Raw genomic sequence first — 22,942 nt, forward strand, 5'->3', positions numbered from 1 at the left:
TGGGCTTCTACGATCCGACCGGGGAGGCCTCAGTGTCTCCTCTCCTTCGGGAGAACGGAAGGACGCCTGCGGCCTACGTAAGTGGTGCAAACTTCTTGTCTTGAAGTTTTATTGGTCTCCCGCGTAAACCAAGCTACTCAGCCTCTTTTCTCCACTGAATTTTCCTACTGAGCTATCCTCATTCTATTACTCTTTATATCTTTAATTAATATCTAATTGAAGCTATTGTATCCTTATCCTCACTGACGCTGTCCCCGCTTCGAATACCCTGGATCAGCCGGGGCTGGACCCTGGCACCTACCCACCCCATTCCCTGGACCACAGAGGGTGGTTGCATTTCCTAAGGTGCATAGCTCATTTCCACCTGCTGTGCCCCTTGTGGGTCCCCAAGTCTCTTCTCTGAGAAACTTGGAAGGGAAGCTTTTCTCTCCGTAGGCTTGGAGATCATAGCAGGAAAGGGGCAGGGGTGGTAGTAGAGCCCCTCATCTACTGTCCACAAATGTCAAAGTGTTTTAGGCCAATGTTAACAGCTCTTTCCCTTTATTAATTGTGTGAGATGGAGATGCAAACAAGATCTCTAAAAGGCAGACTCGTTTCAGATCAGCCACTGTAAAGTTTGCTTCTAAATCCACAAAGAGGGACTTCTGTGGTGGTCCAGTGGCTAAAACTCCACACTCCTAATGCAGGGGACCCAGGTTCTGTCATTGGTCATGGCACTAAATCCCACGTGCTGCAACTCAGAGCTTGCATGTCGCAACTAAAGATCCCACAGGCTGCAAAAAAGATCCAAGGTCCTATGTACTGCAGCTAATACTTGGTACAGCCAAATAAATATATAAATATTTTAAACCCAGAATGGGTTTCTTGGGCTTTCCAGGAACAAGAGTGTGGCTGGCCCAGAGTTACCCTAGCCTTGTACCAAAGGCTAAAAGAACCAGCCTGCCACCCCCAGTGAACACACAGGGAGCCCAGGGGACCCACTGGCCTACAGACACTTCCACTTAGGGGATGCTGAGGTTTATTTAGGAAGCAGTGGCCATTCTTCCTGCCTGGCCCACCAGATGAGTAATAAGCCACCTATTTTTAGTTTAGGGCTTTGTTTTTCTTTTCCTGTTTTAGAAATTTATCCATACCCGTTTCTCAGGGTTGATAGCTTAGGCCAAATCGAGTTGTTCACTTGGAGAATAAGGAGAGTGCCCTTCAGAAAGGAGCATGGTCCTCAAGTTGACTGATTTCCCCTTAAGAATCAAAATTTGTCTGCAATAACCTCCATCATTTTCAACAAACACCACTGGATGCCTTAAGAGACAGAAAGGCTGGCGTCTGGCATTGCTGAGCGTCCTCTCTAAGCCAGGTCCCAGGCCACTGTGCCCTTTCACACAGGCACTGCCACCCTGTCCTTGCTCAGCCCCATCTGCTACCTGCCCCGGAGTAGTAGGGGTCAAGCCCTCTCCCGGACGCGGACAGCCTCTTGTGCTTTAAGTATCAGTTGCTGGTTCTCACCACTCTCCAACCCATGCACCTATTTATTTCCCTTTCCTTGTAATGGTATGATCAGTTAACTTTATGCACACATTTAGTCAATCAACGTTTATTGATCGCCTACCATGTGCCAGGTGCTGGGGTAAAAAGGGGTCCAAGTCTCTCACAGCCAAGAGGAAGGCTAGTAAGCAAGACAATTACAATATGGGATAGAAAAAATGCTAAGCTAGCTACAGAAAAGGACACCCTGGGGGCACTTCCATCACCTTCTTTTTCCACTTTACTACCTTTTGCCAGACATTGTCTCAAGCCCCTGGACTTTACCCACTGCACAGGCTCTAGGCTTCACTTGTCGCTAAGTAGTGACATAGCCCCCCTCTTGCCCTGGCATGACACAAACCCAACCACAAACTGAAAAGGGGCCATGGCAGCCTTTGGAGAATGGACCACTCCAATAAGAAAACAGGAGGGGAGCAATGCCTACAAATGTACCATTGGTGCTGGTGCTGAAAAGCAAGCTGTGGGATGGATAAATGAGGGATGGGTGAGTGAAAAGACAAGTAACTGAGTGATGATTCAACAGCTGATTTAATGACTGAATCAGAGATGAGCTTCCAACCTTGAAGCAAAACTGAATTTCCATTTCCAACACTTGTTCACTGAACACCGAGTTCCCCAGAAAACCCTCTACAAAGATTTTTAAGAAAATTAAAATCACTTAAAACCTCACGGAGAAGTGACAACACGCTTGAAAAAACTGGAGTTGTCTAGGGGAGTTCCAGAGATAGGCCTCAAGGAGGCCTTATGAAGGAGAAAGCTAAGGGTCCCCCCATCCCCACTGATTTGTGAGCGGGAAGGAGCTCCAAGTTGCTCAGGCCAGAGACTTCCAAGGCAACGTGGCTGTTGGGAAGAGAGAACTACAGGGTGGCAGGCTGGGAGCCTCTCACTTAGCCTGACAGGTGTACTACGTTTATTAGCAGCTGGAACGTTACATGCGGGTCAATTACTGTGTTAATCAGCTCTGCAGTATCCTGCAGTGTCCTACCCGCCCCCGCCCCACTCCCAACCCAGGGAAGCCTTCAGGGTATAACAACTGATTCTAAGCTATCTGTTCTATAAACATAGATTTAGTGCTCTAGAGAAGACCAGGATCTGGGAGGAAGAACACTGCGTTCTCAGAGACCTGTGTGAACAGTTTAGGAGCTCTTCAAGGCTGCCTGGTTCTCTGAGATGAACTGGCTGAAGCTTTTGAATTTGGGATTCAGTCGGTGGGTGAGCTGGATGTCACGGTCTGGCTTCATTTGATAGAACCGACAGATGTTGGCCATTTCCTTTGCTCCAGGAAATTCCAGCTTCTCGTAAGCCTCTGGGGTGATCTTTTAAGAACAAGTTAAAAAAGAAGGAAAGAAAAGAAACAACAGGAATTGTTATAGCCTTCATTTAAAACAGTTGGAGAAGAACTTGTTCACCTTCATGATGATACAAATCCAAATTCTTTCGCCTAATCCCAAGACCCAAGAAACACTGAAGTTTTTTCATGGGCAATTTGGCAACATATTGACTTTCCTGAACTAATTTGGGGGCAAAACTTTATCTAAACTTATGAGAAGTTATTTATAGTCTTCATCCTGTTTAGTGGAAATTGCCCTGTCTTTCTCTGCAGAGATATTGATATGTTTTGTTATAGGGTCCTGCCCCAGCCCCTGATGGTGATACAGACATAACCCATCTAAAAGCTGAAAGATTCTGAAAGCTGAATTGTTTCTGGCCACAAGCACTTGGGATAAGGTACCATGGGTGTATAGCCCCTTTATCTGACTGGTTTTCATATACATTTCCTCCTGGGATTCCTCAGCATTCCTTCGAGATCTTCAACCCATCAAGCCCTCCATGAAGCATCAAGGCACTAGACTCTCCATCCTTCCCTCCTGATTGGACACAAGCATCTGAACTTCAGCCATGCAGCCTCTGCCAGGGCCAGGCCCAACAAACACTGCCCATCACATACCCACTGAGTCACCCTCTGTCACCCTCTGCAAAACCCTTCTGACACTAAGTGGAACTATAGTGACACCATCTGCATCAACTAAGACCATTTCTTTCCTTCTTTCTTTCTTCTTCTTCTTTTTTTTTTTTGACCATGACACATGGTATGTAGAATCTTAGTTCCCTGACCAGGGATCAAAATCTTGCCCCCTTCAGGAGAAGCTCAGAGCCCTAACCACTGGATCACCATGGGATTCCCATTAAGAACATTTCTAACTATTGGATCCAATATAATCAGTCTTTAGCCTCCAACAATAAACTCTAACCTCGCTCAGAAAACTCTAACCTCTCTCTGGCCTTAGAATAATGTGACAGGTGCAAACTCATATAAAACAATGACTGTCATGCCATTTATAATAATGAAAAATCAAGAACAATCTGCATATCCAAAAAATAGAGGAATGGTAAAATAAACTATGGTAATTATGGTACATCTACACTAGAAATATTATGCAGTCAATATTTTTTAAAAAGTTGAATAGAAATATATGCTCATAATTTAATGTCAAGTGAAAAAGCCAGATACAAAATGGTACTTGGCATGTTGTTTTAATTTTATTACATATATATTGGAAAAAGACTAGAAGAAAATGTACAAATCTTAACAGTTACTATCTCTGATAGATTAAACAATGTGACTTTTATATTCTTTTTTAAAATAATTTTCTGTATTTTCTGCCATAAGCATTTATCATTTTTGAAATCAGAAAACATTTTTAAATTTTAGTGAGTTTGAAAATAGAACACCATCAAAGAAGCATGGAAGATGACTTCTAAAATGTCTGTCTCCTTGAGTTACTCTCTCATCCTGTAACTTTGGTAACTAATATTCCTCAGGAAAATAAGGGATTCTTTTCTGCAGGTTTTTGAAGAAAAGAGATTTGCTCTGTTGTGTCTCACTTTTCTGAGAGAACACTGTTCCTTTTGGAATTAGACAGGCAGTTTCAGCCAGATCAGAGTTTCTGATGGGAGTTTATTCTGGGGAGTTCAGGAGTGGGGTCGGGGCTGAGGGGGTAGTCACTAAAGAAATTAAGCAAACAGCGATCTTCTGAACAGACAGGGAAAGTCAGACTGCCGGTGCTGGAGCGCCACCTTGTGGCCACATGCATCCTTTCAGAGTACCGCAGCCTGTAAGCCCTTTTCTACTCCAGACCAGCACCAGGGGCTTTAAAGTAGTTTCTAAGAACTGGAGAACGAAATGGCAACCCACTCCAGTGTTCTTGCCTGGAGAATCCCAGGGACGGCGGAGCCTAGTAGGCTGCTGTCTATGGGGTCGCACAGAGTCGGACACGACTGAAGTGACTTAGCAGCAGCAGCAGTTTCTAAGAACAGCATTAACCATTCTGTAGAACTTCCAGTTTCTAATCCCATAAAATTCTGTGTGCCAGAGAAGTTTCTGCTGCATTGTGAAACAACTTGTTGTACCCAAAGCCGTCGGAAATCTGTTATGTGACTGAGAGATGCTTGGACAATCCTGAGCCATCCCAAACAATATCTACCCAGTACTCTGAAATGAATGCACACACACCATATGCCCACATTCTTCACCTTCCTCCCCTTCTTCTTTTGGAGAAGACAATGGCACCCCACTCCAGTACTCCTGCCTGGAAAATCCCATGGACGGAGGAGCCTGGTGGGCTGCAGTCCACAGGGTCGAGAAGAGTCGGACACGACTGAGTGACTTTGCTTTCACTTTTCACTTTCATGCATTGGAGAAGGAAATGGCAACCCACTCCAGTGTTCTTGCCTGGAGAATCCCAGGGACGGGGGATCCTGGTAGGCTGCCATCTATGGGGTCACACGGAGTCAGACATGACTGAAGCGACTTAGCAGCAGCAGCCCCTTCTTCTTTATAGAGTTCAGACCCCACAGACAAAATGAATACAAGACTCAAATGCAAAGCACTGGGAGAGGGGTCAGTCACTAAATAGTAAATTTGCACCCAGGGATAGATGACTTTGCAGATGTTCTCATAAGTACATCTTTTGAATGAGTGGTGACTTCTTGGGCTTGAGAGTAACATTTTCTCCATGAAATTTGAGTGGTTTTCAGTAAGATCCCCAAATGTGGTTTTATAGCTGGATTGATACCTACAATAGTTTTCTCCCCAAAATATCTGTCAGCCTCCTCACAGGGCCAGTACCTGAACAGGTGAAATGGGAGTCTAGATAGCCTCTCAAGATTCACTGGCCCAAGAGATGCGATGAAAATGAAAACCAACCCTCAGCCCCTAACTCTAGGAAACATTCTAGAGCAGGTTCACCAAACTTACTCTTGAAGGGCTAGGTATAAATATTTAAGCCTTTCAGGCCATATGGTCTCTGTCACAACTGCTCAGATCTACCAATGTATCCTGAAACCAGCCAGAGGCAAATGAAATGAAATGAACACACCCACAAATGAAAGTGTGGCTGTGTTCCAATCAATCCTAATTTGCAAAAGCAGACTCGAACTCTGTAAAGAGGAAGGGACTCTCTCTGCTCTGGAGAAATGTCAGTGCTGGGCAGAACCTGAGAAACCATCCAGACTACACTCTCCTTTCACAGATGGGAGAACAGCAGCCAGGAGAGGCAAAGGGCCGTGTTAGTTGATGCCTGCCAGCCCGAGGGAAGGTGTGCAGGCCAGGCACACACAGACGCACACTTCCTTCTCAGAAACACTGTTCTCTCTCCATCCTGGGACAACAGCTGCTTGGAGAAATGGCTGGAAGCACTCAAGATGAACCACTGCCCTCACTTCTCCATAAAAGGTCTATCGTGGCCACACTCAAGCCCAGGCCATTCCAACCCAGTTCGTTATCGAGGGCTTACTAAATGCCAGACCCAAAGCTAGCCTTTCCCACATGGGTCTCACCACATCCTCACAACAAGCCTATGGCAGGTGTAATAATCTTCTTTAACATATGAACTAAGGGAGCCTGGAGAGGTTAAGTCTGCTTCCCAGGTGGTTCAGTGGTAAAGAATCCGCCTGCCAATGCAGGAGACAGGAGACATGGGTTCCATCCCTGGGTCAGGAAAATCCCCTGGAGAAGGGAAAGGCAACCCACTCCAATATTCTTGCCTGGGGAATCCCCATGGACAGAGGAACCTAGCAGGCTACAGGCCAGGGGGTCGCAAAGAGTCAGACATGACTGAACACGCACACACAACCATGGAGAAGTTAAGTAACTTCCCAAGAGTCCCCAGAGGGATAAGGGCAGAACCAGGACTTGCTCACTTCCCCAGACTGCCTCCGGTTCATTCCTGTTGATTCTAGAACTTGTCAGGCCAGCTCTATTGCTCCCTTCACCCATATGCAGTCTTGCCCAGACTCAAGGACCACCTCAAAGCTACTCCTTCCGTGAAGCCTTCTCCTACCCTCTCTGACCGCCCGTAGAGCAGAAAGTGTGGGCAATACAATCAAGCACCACAGCGTTCTGCTCTTGTCTGATCACTGTGACTTCACGTGTGTGAGATTTTCACCCCAACTCTGCTGTGACGTCCTCAAAGGTAGCACCAGGTATATAACAGGTCCTTGAGATATGCTTGTTATATGCCAAACACTAGCCTAATATATATCCCTGAATATACCCTAATTTTCACAAAATGCCCCAGGTAGATGCTCTTATCCACTTTGTGAATGAGGAGGCCACAACTCAGAGAGGCTAAGTGCCTTGCCTGATGCTGGCTAACTCTGGCACACTGGCCTGATCAGCAATGAGTCCCTGGGAGGGGAGGGATAGGATGGTGTATATGAGAACGTTGTACCTTGGTCTTCAGAGTCTAAGTTCTTTCCACCCAAAAGGAATTGTATTTTAATAAGCTGATTAATCTGAAGCCAAAGCAATAATGTCTTAAGGGTAGGATTCAGATGCACCAACAGATGAAGACAGATTCATAGAAGAGGAATCCTCTCCAATTTCTTCCGACAGCCTCAGCTCAACCCTGCTCAAATCTGTGAAAAGTCTCCCAGAATTTGTAAGTTAGTGGGATGTGACCTCCTGTGATCATGTTTATGTTTCTTAAAAACTCACCTTTGCATCTCGGACTTCTTTCCCCAAACCCTTGGACAGAACATCAGCATACTGCTGTATGGTCAGCGCTTCTGCACTGAGACCCACGGCCTTGCCCACAAACTCCTCTGGAGAATTAAAGATGCTGCAGATGACAGCTCCAATATCAGCAACCGAGATACCATCCATTGGTACATCCCCCATAGGCAGTGCTAGTTTAAAAAATAAAAAGATAAAAATAGCTAATTACGTCACATCCTTGGTAGGTCCCATCAATCTGAATTAATCAACCAGTTAAACAAAAGGTATGGGAACACCATGTAACACTGAGTCACTACCATCTATGCAATTATAAGGTTTGTTTGAGAAAATAGCATAATACCTGGGTATTGATTTAAAAAAAAAAAAAAGAACTACCATTTACTAGGCATCTTCTTGGAGAAGGCAATGGCACCCGACTCCTGTACTTTGCCTGGAAAATCCCATGGATGGAGGAGCCTGGTAGGCTGCAGTTCATGGGGTCGCTAAGAGTCGGACACGACTGAGCAACTTCACTTTCACTTTTCACTTTCATGCATTGGAGAAGGAAATGGCAACCCACTCCAGTGTTCTTGCCTGGAGAATCCCAGGGATGGGGGAGCCTGGTGGCTGCCATCTATGGGGTCACACAGAGTCGGACACGACTGAAGAGACTTAGCAGCAGCAGCAGGCATCTTCTTAGTAAAGAAGAAGGAATGGGTGAATTTAACTCAGATGACCATTATATCTACTATTGCGGGCAGGAATCCCTTAGAAGAAATGGAGTAGCCATCATGGTCAACAAAAGGGTCTGAAACGCGCAGTACTTGGATGCAATCTCAAAAACGACAGAATGATCTCTGTTCGTTTCCAAGGCAAACCATTCAATATCACAGTAATCCAAGTCTATGCCCCAACCAGTAACGCTGAAGAAGCTGAAGTTGAACGGTTCTGTGAATACCTCCAAGACCTTTTAGAACTAACACCCAAAAAAGATGTGCTTTTCATTATAGGGGACTGGAATGCAAAAGTAGGAAGTCAAGAAACACCTAGAGTAACAGGCAAATTTGGCCTTCGAATACAGAATGAAGCAGGGCAAAGGCTAATAGAGTTTTGCCAAGAGAACACACTGGTCATAGCAAACACCCTCATCCAACAACACAAGAGAAGACTCTATACATGGACATCACCGGATAGTCAACACCGAAATCAGATTGATTATATTCTTTGCAGCCAAAGATGGAGAAGCTCTATATAGACAGCAAAAACAAGACCGGGAGCTGACTGTGGCTCAGATCATGAGCTCCTTATTGCCAAATTCAGACTTAAATTGAAGAAAGTAGGGAAAACCACTAAACCATTCAGGTATGATCTAAATCAAATCCCTTATGATTATACAGTGGAAGTGAGAAATAGATTTAAGGGATTAGATCTGATAGATAGAGTGCCTGATGAACTATGGACAGAGGTTCGTGACATTGTACAGGAGACAGGGATCAAGACCATCCCCATGGAAAAGAAATGCAAGAAAGCAAAATGGCTGTCTGGGGAGGCCTTACAAATAGCTGTGAAAAGAAGAGAAGCGAAAAGCAAAGGAGAAAAGGAAAGATATACGCATCTGAATGCAGAGTTCCAAAAAATAGCAAGGAGAGATAAGAAAGCCTTCCTCAACCATCAATGCAAAGAAATAGAGGAAAACAACTGAATGGGAAAGACTAGAGATCTGTTCAAGAAAATTAGAGATACCAAGGGAACATTTCATGCAAAGATGGGCTTGATAAAGGACAGAAATGGTATGGACCTAACAGAAGCAGAAGATATTGAGAAGAGGTGGCAAGAATACACAGAAGAACTGTACAAAAAAGACCTTCACAACCCAGATAATCACGATGGTGCGATCACTCACCTAGAGCCAGACATCCTGGAATGTGAAGTCAAGTGGGCCTTAGAAAGCATCACTATGAACAAAGCTAGCGGAGGTGATGGAATTCCAGTTGAGCTATTTCAAATCCTGAAAGATGATGCTGTGAAAATGCTGCACCCAATATGCCAGCAAATTTGGACAACTCAGCAGTGGCCACAGGATTGGAAAAGGTCAGTTTTCATTCCAATCCCAAAGAAAGGCGATGCCAAAGAATGCTCAAAACTACCGCACAATTGCACTCATCTCACACGCTAGTAAAGTAATGCTCAAAATTCTCCAAGCCAGGCTTCAGCAATATGTGAACCGTGAACTTCCAGATGTTCAAGCTGGTTTTAGAAAAGGCAGAGGAACAGAGATCAAATTGCCAACATCCACTGGATCATGGAAAAAGCAAGAATTCCAGAAAAACAGCTACTTCTGCTTTATTGACTATGCCAAAGCCTTTGACTATGTGGATCACAATAAACTGTGGAAAATTCTGAAAGAGATGGGAATAGCAGACCACCTGACCTGACTCTTGAGAAACCTGTATGCAGGTCAGGAAGCAACAGTAAGAACTGGACATGGAACAACAGACTGGTTCCAAATAGGAAAAGGAGTACGTCAAGGCTGTATATTGTCACCCTGCTTATTTAATTTATATGCAAAGTACATCATGAGAAATGCTGGGCTGGAAGAAGCACAAGCTGGAATCAAGATTGCTGGGAGAAATATCAATAACTTCAGATATTCAGATGACACCACCCTTATGGCAGAAAGTGAAGAGGAACTAAAAAGCCTCTTGATGAAAGTGAAAGAGGAGAGTGAAAAAGTTGGCTTAAAGCTCAACATTCAGAAAACGAAGATCATGGCATCTGGTCCCATCACTTCATGGGAAATAGATGGGGAAACAGTGGAAACAGTGGCAGACTTTATTTTTGGGGGCTCCAAAATCACTGCAGATGGTGACTGCAGCCATGAAATTAGAAGACGCTTACTCCTTGGAAGAAAAGTTATGACCAACCTAGATAGCGTATTGAAAAGCAGAGACATTACTTTGCCAACAAAGGTCCATCTAGTCAAGGCTATGGTTTTTCCAGTGGTCATGTATGGATGCGAAAGTTGGACTGTGAAGAAAGCTGAGTGCCGAAGAATTGATGCTTTTGAACTTTAGTGTTGGAGAAGACTCTTGAGCATCCCTTGGACTGCAAGAAGATCCAACCAGTCCATCCTAAAGGAGATCAGCCCTGGGTGTTCTTTGAAAGGAATGATGCTAAAGCTGAAACTCCAGTACTTTGGCCACCTCATGCAAAGAATTGACTCATTGGAAAAGACTCTGATGCTGGGAGGGATTGGGGGCAGGAGGAAAAGGGGACAACAGAGGATGAGATAACTCGATGGATGTTATTTTGAGTGAACTCCGGGAGATGGTGATGGACAGGAAGGCCTGGCGTGCTGCAATTCATGGGGTCACAAAGAGTCAGACACGACTGAGCAACTGAACTGAACTGAAGCATCTTCTGTGTGCAAAAACCCCAATATCTCTGTTCGGCTCCAGATGCATTTGTCCCATGTCCTACTCAATATCCTTACTTAAATGTTTAATGACATTTTACATTTTAATGTTTAAAAGACATTAGAAACTCACTGTGGCCCAAAATGAATTCCTGGACAACCTGCTTCTGCTACAGACATCCTTCTCAGTTAATGGCAACTCTATGATTCCAGTTTCTCAAGTTAAAAATCTTAGATTCAACCTTGACCTTTGTCTCCCACTCCAGATCCTTTTTTTTTTTTTTTTTTTGTAGTCGTATTCATAGTGTCTAGAATTTGAAGACTTCTCATCAGACTCACTGGCATTACCCTAGTCTAAGCCACCATCTGAGAAGAGCTAACTTGTAAAAGACACTGATGTTGGGGAAGATTGAGGGCAGGAGAAGAAGAGAGTGGCAGAGGATGAGATGGTTAGATGGCATCACCAATTCAATGCACACAAATCTGAACAAACTCTGGGAGACAGCAAAGGATAGGGAAGCTTGGTGTGCTGTAGTCTATGGGGTCGCAAAGAGTCAGACACAACTCAGCGACTGAACAACAAAGCCACCGCCATCTCTGACTTGGATTATTGCAAAGTTGGGCCCCTTATTTCCAATTCCACTCTTGCCCTTCCACAGTCTCTTTTCAACACAAAAGTCAGAGTGATTCTGTAAAAACTAAAGTTAGTTCATGTCATATCTGCCCAGACCCCTCCAATGGCTCTCTGTGTCTCTCAGGAGAAAAACCATGGCTTACAGGACCAGACCCTCTACTACCTCTGGCCTCACCTCCTACTCCCCTCTCCCAAGCCCCCAGCCTGCTCTGATCCAACCACACTGGCTGTTCTGTCTGCCTGAAAATGTCTTCCCCTGAATATTCACAAAGCCAGTTAGTTATCTCTATCAGAAGTTGCTCAGATGTCACCTTCTCAAAGAAGCCCACCAATCACCTAATTTAAATTTCACACACCATGCTTACTGCTAACACTCCACATACACTTTACTCAGCCTTATTTTTTTAGAGCACTTATCGCTTTCTAACATATAATACATTTTACTTCTCTATTATGCTTCTCTGCTATCTACCTCCTCGACCAGAATATGAGCTTAATGAGGGCTGCTAAGTCGCTTCAGTCGTATCCGACTCTGTGTAACCCCATAGACGGCAGCCCACCAGGCTCCCCCGTCCCTGGGATTCTCCAGGCAAGAACACTGGAGTGGGTCGCCATTTCCTTCTCCAATGCATGAAAGTGAAAAGGGAAAGTGAAGTCGCTCAGTCGTGTCCGACTCTTTGTGACCCAATGGACTGCAGCCTACCAGGCTCCTTGGTCCATGGGATTTGCCAGGCAAGAGTACTGGAGTGGGCTGCCATTGCCTTCTCTGTTAATGAGGGCAGAGCTTTGTCTGCTTTGAGTGGTTTATTACTGAATCCCCAGTAAAGTGAAGTAAGTGACTGGCATGTTGGAGGCCTTCAAATATTTATTGAATGAATCAGTTAGCAAACATACTGGCTGGTTTAATCCTCAAAACAACCTTGAAACATAGCAATATCAGGGAGTTGCCTGAGGTTACTCAGCCAGCAAGCAGCAGAACTCAAGCCCTCATCCATCACTCCGAATTCTGTGCCCTTCCTACAGGTGGGCACAGCCTCTCACAGATTCCCAGAAGCCCACACTCCTGAGGCTGGAACCCAATGTGGACGCGATCTAGCCCCAGCACTGCTGGTTTTTAAACTGAAGAATCTAAGTCTATTGACTTACCCAGTGCCTTACAGTTAGAAAACAACAGGCCAGGACAAAAGTCAAGGTCTCTGAAGTCCAGTCCAGTGTAAAAGTGACTTAAGGTTTAGCAGCCAGGAACTAAATGTCACAGTTTGTCTTTTTGCAGCAAAATTAATCTCCTACCTGATATCTGGGTAGGCAAAATATCTGCTCATTCCTCTGCATAAATTATAACATATATAAATTTATAAATATAAATAAATTATAATTATAAAATATATAAATTTATAAATATAAATAAATTATATTATAAATAAATTACATATTATAATTGTAAAAAGGCAGTCTCTGTTTTTGAGGCATTCAGAATCAAGTCTATTCTGACTCTGAGGTTTGCTTTTATTTGAAGATTGAAGTTCTTGGGCTGAGTTTAAAAGATGCTAAGGGACAGTGGTTCTGGAATTCTGTTCGTAGCCGGCCAGCGTCGCCTCTAGCTTGCTTAGCTGCAGCCAAAGGAGAAAGGGTTAAGTAAGGAGGTCTCTATAACCATGGCTCGTATGTAGGCAAATCAACCAGCGGTAAAGCACAGAGGAAGCAACTCACTACAAAAGCTGCTCGCAAGAATGCGCCCTCTACTGGAGGGGTGAAGAAACCTCATCTTTACAGGCCTGGTACTGCGGCACTCCGTGAAATTAGACGTTATCAGAAGTCCACTGAACTTCTGATTCGCAAACTCCCCTTCCAGCATCTGGTGTGGGAAATTGCTCAGGACTTCAAAACAGATCGGCGCTTCCAGAGTGCAGTTATTGGTGCTTTACAGAAGGCAAATGAGGCCTATCTTGTTGGCCTTTTTGAAGACACCAACCTGTGTGCTATCTATGCCAAACGTGTAACAATTATGCCATAAGACATCCAGCATGCCGCATATGTGGAGAACGTGCTTAAGAATCCACTAAGATGGTAAACATTTCAGTCTTTAAAAAAAAAAATTATCTTCTTCCTACTTTTGGTAGTTCTGAACATTAGATATTTTTTTTCCATGGGGTCAAAAGGTACCTAAGTATATGATTGCAAATGGAAAAATAGGGCACAGAAATGAGGTATTGGCAGTTTTTCCATTTTCATTTGTGTGCGAATTTTTAATATAAATATGGGACATAAAGCATTAACGAATGTCAGAATGTTTCAGTGAACAAGTCTCAGCAGTTCAACTTTATAACAATTATAAATAAACCTGTTAAATTTTTCTGGACAATGCCGGCATTTGGATTTTTTTAAAACAAGTAAATTTCTTATTGACTGCAAAAAAAAAAAAGAATATGGTTCTGGAATTCTCTGGTGGTCCAGTGGTTAAGACTCTGCACTTCCACCTCAGGGGGCATGATTTCAATCCCTGGTTGGGGAACTAAGATCCCACTTGCCTGATGGTGAGACCAAAAAAAAAAATTTTTTTTTTTCCATTAAAAGAGTATGGTTCTGGAGTCAGATTACCAGAGTTCAAGTTCTGGTTCTACCTTACTATTGATCTTGGCAAAGTTAATCTATCTGTGCCTCAGTTTCCCCATCTGTGAAACAGACACCAAAGACCCAGTAAGTCCTCAGTAAATGTTAGATATTCCCTATGGTGTGTGTGTAGGAGAAGGCAATGGCACCCCACTCCAGTACTCTTGCCTGGAAAATCCCATGGACGGAGGAGCCTGGTAGGCTGCAATTCATGGGGTCACTAAGAGTCAGACACGACTGAGCGACTTCACTTTCACTTTTCACTTTCATGCATTGGAGAAGGAAATGGCAACCCACTCCAGTGTTCTTGCCTGGAGAATCCCAGGGACGGGGGAGCCTGGGGGGCTGCTGTCTATGGGGTCGCACAGAGTCGGACACAACTGAAGTGACTTAGCATAGCATAGCATGGCGTGTGTGTGGGGGGGGGGGCGGGGTGGTGGCAGGGATTTATTCCCTATGGAGGGGGCGGCACTTGACGGAAGGGAGAGGATGAGGCTCAGGGATACCTGAGGCTGGGTTTTACAAACATGAAAGAAAGTGAAAGTGAAAGTGAAGTCGCTGTTGTGTCCTGTTCTTTGCAACCGCGTGGACTGTAGCCCACCAGGCTCCTCCATCCATGGGATTCTCCAGGCAAGAGCACTGGAGTGGGTTGCCATTTCCTTTTACAAATGTAGGCAACTCAAATGGGACTGGATACCAGCAGAAGTTTAAAGCATCACCTCTTCACCTAGGGCCAATCTAATTCATAGATTATAATATCCTAGCTTAGAACCTGGGAAATGTCACGTGTGCAGGCTTCTGAAATCTGGTAGAGGCATAGGAAGAAGGGAAGTGGGGTGAAGAGATGTATCACATTTACATACTTATCTGGTCACCTGCTGAACTATTACCCAAGTCATCTGTGACATGTGGCAGGCACTCCGGGCTCAGATCTACTTTGACACGAGTTACGTCCCTGGTAAGTCTTAATTATGTGGCAGGGAAGAAAGACTGACTTGCAGTCACTGATTCTCTCACACTCCCTCCATTCTACAGAGCCACCCTGGACTATGGGCAAAGAAAATGTCCCCAAAGGGCAGGGGAGTGCTGGCCAGTGGACTGGCAGCACTGGAATTACCAGGAGTCCTGGTCTTGCAGGCCCCAGACCAGACTTATGGAACCAGACTCTGCAGGCAGGGCTGGAAACCCGTTCCCAGGGAGTCAGTGTCCCTCTCAGGATTCTCCCATCCAAGTACTAACCAGCCCGACCGTGCTTAGCTTCTGAGATCAGACAAGCTTGGGTGCATTCAGGGTGGCCATGGACCGTCTCAGGATTCTGACCCTGAGATCCAGGTCAAGAGAAGAATGTGTTCCCTGTGGCCACAGAAGGGCAGAGAGATGAGCTAGAAGGGAAAGTCATCTTGTCCAACTTTCCTATTAGACATGAGGAAACTGAGGCCTGAGGCCACATGGCTCACTGATTATATGAGGAGCGTCAGCTGGATGAGACAGGAAGTGTAATCCTTGGTGTTTCCAGCCCAAGATCCAGCTTCCCAGGAAATCTAGGACAACGCTGGGCCCCTGTCAGCACTTCACCCAGAGCCAACCACACAGCAGGCACTTGGATGGCATGCGGAGAGAGGAAGGAGGGGAATAGGGGGCTGGGCAGCGGGAAAGCTGGTGTCAGGGTAGTTTCATTCCAACCCTCCACGTACCCAGGGTGTAGTAATCTCCATCAGAGGCCTTCACCGGTTTCAATGGGCCAAGAAAGTTTTCAAAGTAAGCTGCCACTCGGACTCTGGTCATGGGAACGCCAAATGGACCAGAAATACTCCTCCACCTCTCCCTTCCCGTCAAAGTGCAGCACCTCCAGCTTGCCGTTTGTCAGGCGCTTGACGTTCTCCAGGCCGCCGTACACCACGTGCTTCAGACCCTGGCTCTTGGCAACATCAGCCACCACCTTGCCCTGAGGGACAAAGGTAGATGCCTTATAGAGAAGGTTGAATTTGCATGCAGACTGGGGGGCTGGTTCTGGGTCCTCTACCCACCCCCCTTTCTCTTACTGTGCTCCTTGGAGGGGACTTTTCCCAGCCTCAGATCATAGGAGAGGCCACTAGGATCCAGGAGCAGAGGCTCCATTGTGTCAAAATGCTGAACCCATCTTCTGGTGCAAACAGTAAGGAATCTGGCCCCTGCCTCTGGGCTCAGTAACTCTGTGATCCACTACCACATTATATATATATAAGAAGCTCAGGGATACCTGAGAAAGCAGTGTGTGATGTTTTCTGATGATAGATTATATCTGTTCACCATTTGGATACTGAGGGCAAAATGGAGGGAGATATATATATATATAATTGGTTTTTATAAACACACACACATACAAGCATGCATGGATGTACATATATTTTCTTTTTTGTAGTTTTAGTTCCATTTTTTTCAAAGCTCCTTCATCCTTCCTCTCCCTCTTTCTTTTTTCCTTCTTTTCCTCACAAAACCCCATACCAGACAGAGAAGACATAACTAATCTGGCTTAGGTTGAGAAAGTGAGACAGAGAAATGACTTGTACCCCTACATTCCACAGTGAGTGAATATCAGAATTAGAACTCAGAGTTCCTAAAATAAGCCCTTCCTAAATATATCACTTAAAGACAAGCTGTAAGTGATGTAATTAACAGACATTCCTAAAATGGTTCAATCCTGCTCTTAATTTTTTTGAATTTTACCATTTCTGAAAAAGTCTGACCCCATCCATTACATTTTAAAAATCTAATCTTCATATTTTCTATTTAAACTTATGTATAATTTGCAAAAAGTACTGGCATAGGGGAAGGGATCTTATAATACTACTATAAGTAGGTCTTTTAATGACAGAAAAGTTCGCTGTACCCCCATGGTGATAACTACTTTCCAGAAATTCTATGGGCTCATTCCCGATATTCTACTTGCTCATTTTCATCTCTTTTAGCTGCTGCTTTATTTCTAAATAACATGTTTATACTGCTAATTCTCGATTTTTCTCAGTTTAAGAAATCATCTACTAAATTTCTACTATAACAGATGAGCCTCATCATCAGCTCGCTCTCTCTCTCTCTCTCTCCCTCTGTCTCTCTCACATGGGCTTCCCTGGTGGCTCAGTGGTAAAGTACCCACCGGCAATGCAGGAGATGCAGCAGGAGAAGCGAGTTTGATCTTTGGGTCAGGGAAGACCCCCTGGAGAAGGAAACAGCAACCCACTCCAGTATCCTTGCCTGGGAAATCCTCTGGATAAAGGAGCCTGGTGGGCTACAGTCCATTGGGTCACAAAGAGTTGGACATATCTTAACAACAGCACAACAGCATTCTCACACATACAGCCCACCACCACCATAACCATCACATACATACACAACTGCCTTTTTTTCATCCTCAGAATATCATATTTGGGGCTACATCATTCATCAGTGCTAACATGGGTGAAGCAGACCCACGCGATATTTTACGGTCACATTCACCTTTTCTACAAATTTTCATTTTCCCTGGAGTTCATCCTTGTGGCTCATTTGCTTGTTTGCTTACTTCTTTTCTTATGTACCCATTGCTAATTCATTTCCAAATTCTCTGCCGGAAGTCTAAACATAGTCCTTCCATTTTGTTCTTCCCATTTCACTCTCAGAGTAACCTTAATTCATGGGATGTCCTTGCTGCCAACCCTCACATGCCATCGACAACAAACGGTAAGAATCAGAGGCTCTAAAAGCTGGCTTCACTACACAACCACTCTCAGATCTCCAAGGTCACCTCTGGACAGATGTCACACGACACTGATTTTACAGTCACCTAATAATCCACCTGAAGTACATGGATTTCATAAATGCCAGAGGGAAGTGATGGGGTGAGGCCCACCCCCTTCCAGGGAGGGGAGCATGGCCAGGCAGGAAAAAAGAAAGGGTTTGAACGTGGGTCCCACCTGACACACTTCTTTCTCTTTGCTGAAATGGTCCCAGATGTTGGTTACCAGGAAGGCCCCATAGGCTCCTTTCAAGGCAGCCTCCACCGATGCTTTGTCATTCAGGTCCCCTTTAACCACCTCGGCCCCAAGGTCCCGGAGCACCTGCGCCTTTGGTTGGGTCACATCTCGGGTCAGCGCTCTCACCACATACTTTTTGCCCTCCAACATGGCCCTGGCCACAGAGCCGCCCTGAGCTCCTGCAGAATTGGGGAAGAAAAAATACAGAAAGGATCAGGAAGAATGTTCACTAAAAGAAGCTGATCAAGGAATCCAATTACTCAGAGTAAAACTGCTGCTCTAACTACTTCAGGAGGCATTCCCATGGCTTGCAAGAGCCGTTTTCAAATTAGGTTTCTCACAGCGTTCTCAGAGGTAGCTTAGCAGAAGCCATAGGGAAGAGAAAGAATGGGGGAGCCCGGAGGCAACAGGGAAGCCAGGAGAGCAGGGGACCAGAGCCCACCCCAGAGTCCACTGAGCAATTCTACTTTTAACTGGTCAGGCTCCTCTGTCCATGGAATTTTGCAGGCAAGAATACTGGAATGGGTTGCCATTCCCTTCTCCGGGGGATTTTCCCAACCTGGGTATCAAACCTGGGTCTCCCACATTGCAGGCAGATTCTTTACCATCTGAGCCACAAGAGAAGCCTTAACTGGTCATAGGTTTCATTTTTTAGGTTCTTCATAGAATTTTACTTTCAAAAGAAGTTCCTATTCTATTATTTTTTTTAAAAAGTTGAAAATGCAGAAGTTTCTTTTTATGATGTTTAAGACTGTTCATGATATGATCATCACTCACCTGATTTACCCACTTTACAAATATTTACTGAATGTCCTATGGGGGGTGCCACATACTCTGCACATTCACTGATATTTGGGATCCTCCATCAAACTGGTCCCATATCTGTCCTGAATTTTGTGTGTGTGGTTCAAAAAACACCTTCCGTTCTCTCTCCTGCCTAGCTCCCTGAGAGACTGCCCTGTATGGACTCCATCAGTGGGCTCTTTTGCCTTCAGTCTGGGTCTGGCCAGAGGAGGGCATCAACAGGGGACCCAAGGGTTGGAGCAGAGGTGACCCCTTCATACTGCTGCTCTTCCCAGGGTTTGGTCATCTCTCTTATCCTTTGGTCCTTTCGTGTTGCTTACTTGGTCTTTCTGTTCTTTCCCATCTTTACTAAATTTTCTCAACTTCTCTGAGAGAGTGTGGCACTTCTTTTTGGGGGTACCCCAACTGATAGACCATTGATAATTCTGTCAGCCTGCAGTTCAGTGGACTTTACCTTTGGACCCTTAGCCAGTTTTGTGCTCTTGTACTGAATATGAATGGATAGCCAAAGTTCATCAGATGTTCGAGGAAAACCTCCAGCATGAAAGGTAAAATGAAAATAAACAAACCAATAAAAAAGAAAAGATAAAAAAAGGCAGGGAACAGAAGAAAATTTTTAAAGAATTAATATCCTCAGAGATTGGAGAAGATATTACATTGAGAACACTATTTCTGAAATGCTGCATCTATAAAAATTAAAAATCAATTTAAAAAAATCTGTTGACCTTATTAGTTTGCTAGAGCTGCCATAACCAGATTCTACAGAATGGGGGTTTAACCAACCCATATTTTTCACACCCCTGGAGGCCAGAAGTCCATGAACAAGGTGTCCTCGGCTGGCTTGATTTCTCCTGAAGCCTCTCTCCTCGGATTGTGAAAAGAGAGGCTGCTCACTGCGTCTTCATGTGGGCTTTCCCGTGCGCACTTGAGCCCCTCGTGTCTCTGTGTCAAACTTCCTTCTTCTCAAGAGAACAGCAGTCAGATTGGACTGTGGCCCACTCTTATGGCCTCACTTTAACTGAACCACCTCTTTAAATGACCTCTTTAACAATACAATAACACATTGTATATGTGCAAATACTGTCACATTCAGAAGTACTAGGGATTAGGGTTTCAACATATGAACTTGGGGAGGGACACGGTGCAACTCAAAACACTGACTGTTGTAATTATTTCCTTATGACTGTACTGTAACTTAAAGTTCACCTTGGAGACAAACTGTTTACTCTTTATCCCCGTTTGCAAATCACGTTTTGAGATTAGTTCCTGGAACACTGCAAGCTTTCAATATCTGTTTACTGAATGAATGAATCAGTGAATGAAGGAAGTACAAATAATGAAACCTCTGTGCTCTGCATTCTCAGCTTTCAGATGGACAGTCTTTGCCTGGACCCACATAAAATGGAGAAGCAAGCGATATGGCCAAGTATGAAAAAATAAGAGGAGTTGAACCAAAACCAGGACTGGCTCTCCTAATCACACCCACTTTAATGTCTCATTAAGACTCCAACCAGGGGACGAATTCAGCCATATTGGCTGTGCTCCCTTGCAGGTGAGTCCATGAAGAGAGCAGCATTTTAATGGCAGACACTGGAGATGATGCTCAAGAGTTTGACATGCAAACGCATCCACAAGTAACGGTTAACACTTTCCCTATCACATTTAATTAGGCATCTTGTATTTTTATCTGCCAAACTAGTAACCTTTTCCCAAATCCCCAAACACACACCCAGAAATCCAAGGTTATTGAACAAAGGATTAAAACTGGGCAGTAAAGCAATCAGCACACCTCCTCAGCCAACTGCAAGTCAACTTTCTTCAACTTTAACACCTCTAACCTGATTCCTTTAGGAGCCACTCCCAAGGCTATTACCATCCTTCTACTCTGAATGCCTAGGCAGCAACTCAAGTTTAAAGAGACTGAAACAGGGCTCCTGACTTGTCTTGACCTGCTGCCTCCAGGTCCTCCCCATTTCAGTGAATCACAACTTTATTCTTTCAGTTGCTCAAGCCAGAACATTTAGGAGTCATTCTTTACCTCTGATATCTGACCCATCAGGGAACCAAGTCAATGCTCCGTAAAACATATTGGGATATGACCACTCCTTAGTCTAAGCCACTGTCAATCATGCCTGGTTTAGGGCAACAGCCTCATAAGTCTCCCTGCTTCAGCCCTTGCCCCCTACAGCTTCTTCACCAAACAGAAGCCAACATGAAACTTTAGCACCAAGTCTTATCATGCCACAACTCTGCTCAAAACCCTTCAGTGACTTCTCATCTCTTTCAGGAAAAACCAACAACTTCACTATTGCCGTAATATGATATACAATCATCCCCTCATCTGATTGCCTTTTTTTTCCTTTTAAAGTCAGTGTCATACCTGGCTCTTGGAGTTGTTTTGGGGGCAATGTGGGCAGCTGCTGTGCTGGGTCTTCCCTGCTGTATGGGCTTTCTCTAGTCCAGGCTCGTGGGAGCTACTTTCTAGTTGCAGAATGAGGGCTTCTCATTTTGGCGGCCTCTGTTGTTGCGGAAGACGGGCTCTAGAGGGTACAGGCTTCAGCAGCTGCGGCAAACGGACTTGGTTGCTCTGCAGCATGTGGGATCTTCCTAAACCAGGGGTTGAACTGGTTGGTGTCTCCTGCATTGACAGGCAGATTCTTTACCACTGAGCCACCTGGGAAGCCCATGGCTGTTGGTTTTTTGATAATTTACTTCTCTTTTCTCCCCACTTTAGCACTTGCCTCCCTTAAGACAAAACCCCTGTCCTCATAGAGCTTCTATCCTAGTGTGGAGAGAAGATGGTAAAGGAAGAAATCAAGCAGGAAGGGGAGTCAGACGTGGAGTGAAGCAGGGTGGAGTGAAGTTGCCATTTTAAAAAAGGAAAGTCTGGAGAGCGGTTATGGAGAGGGCTTGGAAGACATGAGAGAGAAAACATCGTGGGTGACGAAGGAAGGAAGATTATTCTAGGCTGAGGGAGCAGCCAGTGCAAAGGCCTTAAGTTGGGAGTGTGAAGAACAGGCAGAGTGGCAGAGGGAGAATGGCAAAGGAGGAAGTGCGAGAAGGGTCTTGCAGGCCAATAGTCTTTCGTTTCACTTGACTGAGGTAGGGGGCGCTGTTGGGGGGTTTTCAGCCGAGACCTGCCATGATCTGAAGTTTCAAATAGATCATCAAAAGGCAGAAATGAGAACTGACAGACGGAGAGTGAGCTGATTGGAAAGATTGGCAAAGATAGGTCTAGCTGTTGGAGAACAGATTGTGAGGGAGGCAGAGTGGAAGCAGAAATGCCAGTTTCAAGGCTCGGGCAGCTGTGCATGAGAGAAGTCCGGGCATGCGTTCTCCTAATCCCCACCCACTCCGTCCTTTCAGAGTCCTTCCAGTACTGGTCAGGATGCAGTTATCTTCTGCATGCCCATGGCCTTCTCACATTTGCTCCTTGTGTTTGTCAGGAAGCGAGTGGAGAAAAGTCTGTAGTGGATAACTTGTGCTGAAATGAGACTTACACCAACAAATCAGCCCATGATCAAGAACAAGAGAATATGTCAGATGTCCTTGTGCCTCTGAGATCATTTCTGAACAAATCAAGTCAAATCACCCTGCCCCTTTACCACATCAGAAATGCAAGCAAATGATAAACTTTTCTCAATTTTCTCCAAAGGGCTCTTTGTTCAGTCTATGCTTGCAGGCTCTGAAATTAAAAACAGGAAAACAAGAAAGTAAGCCAAGTCAGCACACACTTTTAAAGTAAGAAGTTTTTTACCTGTTGCTCCAAACACTGCAATTATTTTCTTGCTGGTCATGTTACTAAACAAAGAATCAATGCAGTAGCAGTACTTTCCTCCGAACCACGACAGCAGCTGAAATGCAGTTTCTGTCGCATGTGAGAATTTTAAATCTTTCTGATTACCACACCCACCGCTGACTTTGTCCCTGCCTTGTAAAAACTTTTGTTA

The 22,942-nt window shown here is 44.8% G+C and overlaps 1 protein-coding gene across 1 annotated transcript; it reads right to left on the minus strand.

Moving 5' to 3' along the window:
- Positions 1–981: 981 nt before the first annotated feature.
- LOC102411942 (nmrA-like family domain-containing protein 1) lies at positions 982–22,942 on the minus strand. Its single transcript, XM_025287045.3, is given in 6 exon segments — positions 982–2,858; positions 7,541–7,731; positions 15,894–15,993; positions 15,995–16,144; positions 18,129–18,367; positions 22,750–22,942. Coding segments are annotated over 6 exon segments (900 nt in total). The 5' UTR covers positions 22,790–22,942; the 3' UTR covers positions 982–2,678.

The sequence above is a fragment of the Bubalus bubalis genome, chromosome 1 (assembly GCF_019923935.1).
Source record: "Bubalus bubalis isolate 160015118507 breed Murrah chromosome 1, NDDB_SH_1, whole genome shotgun sequence".
NCBI lineage: Eukaryota > Metazoa > Chordata > Mammalia > Artiodactyla > Bovidae > Bubalus > Bubalus bubalis.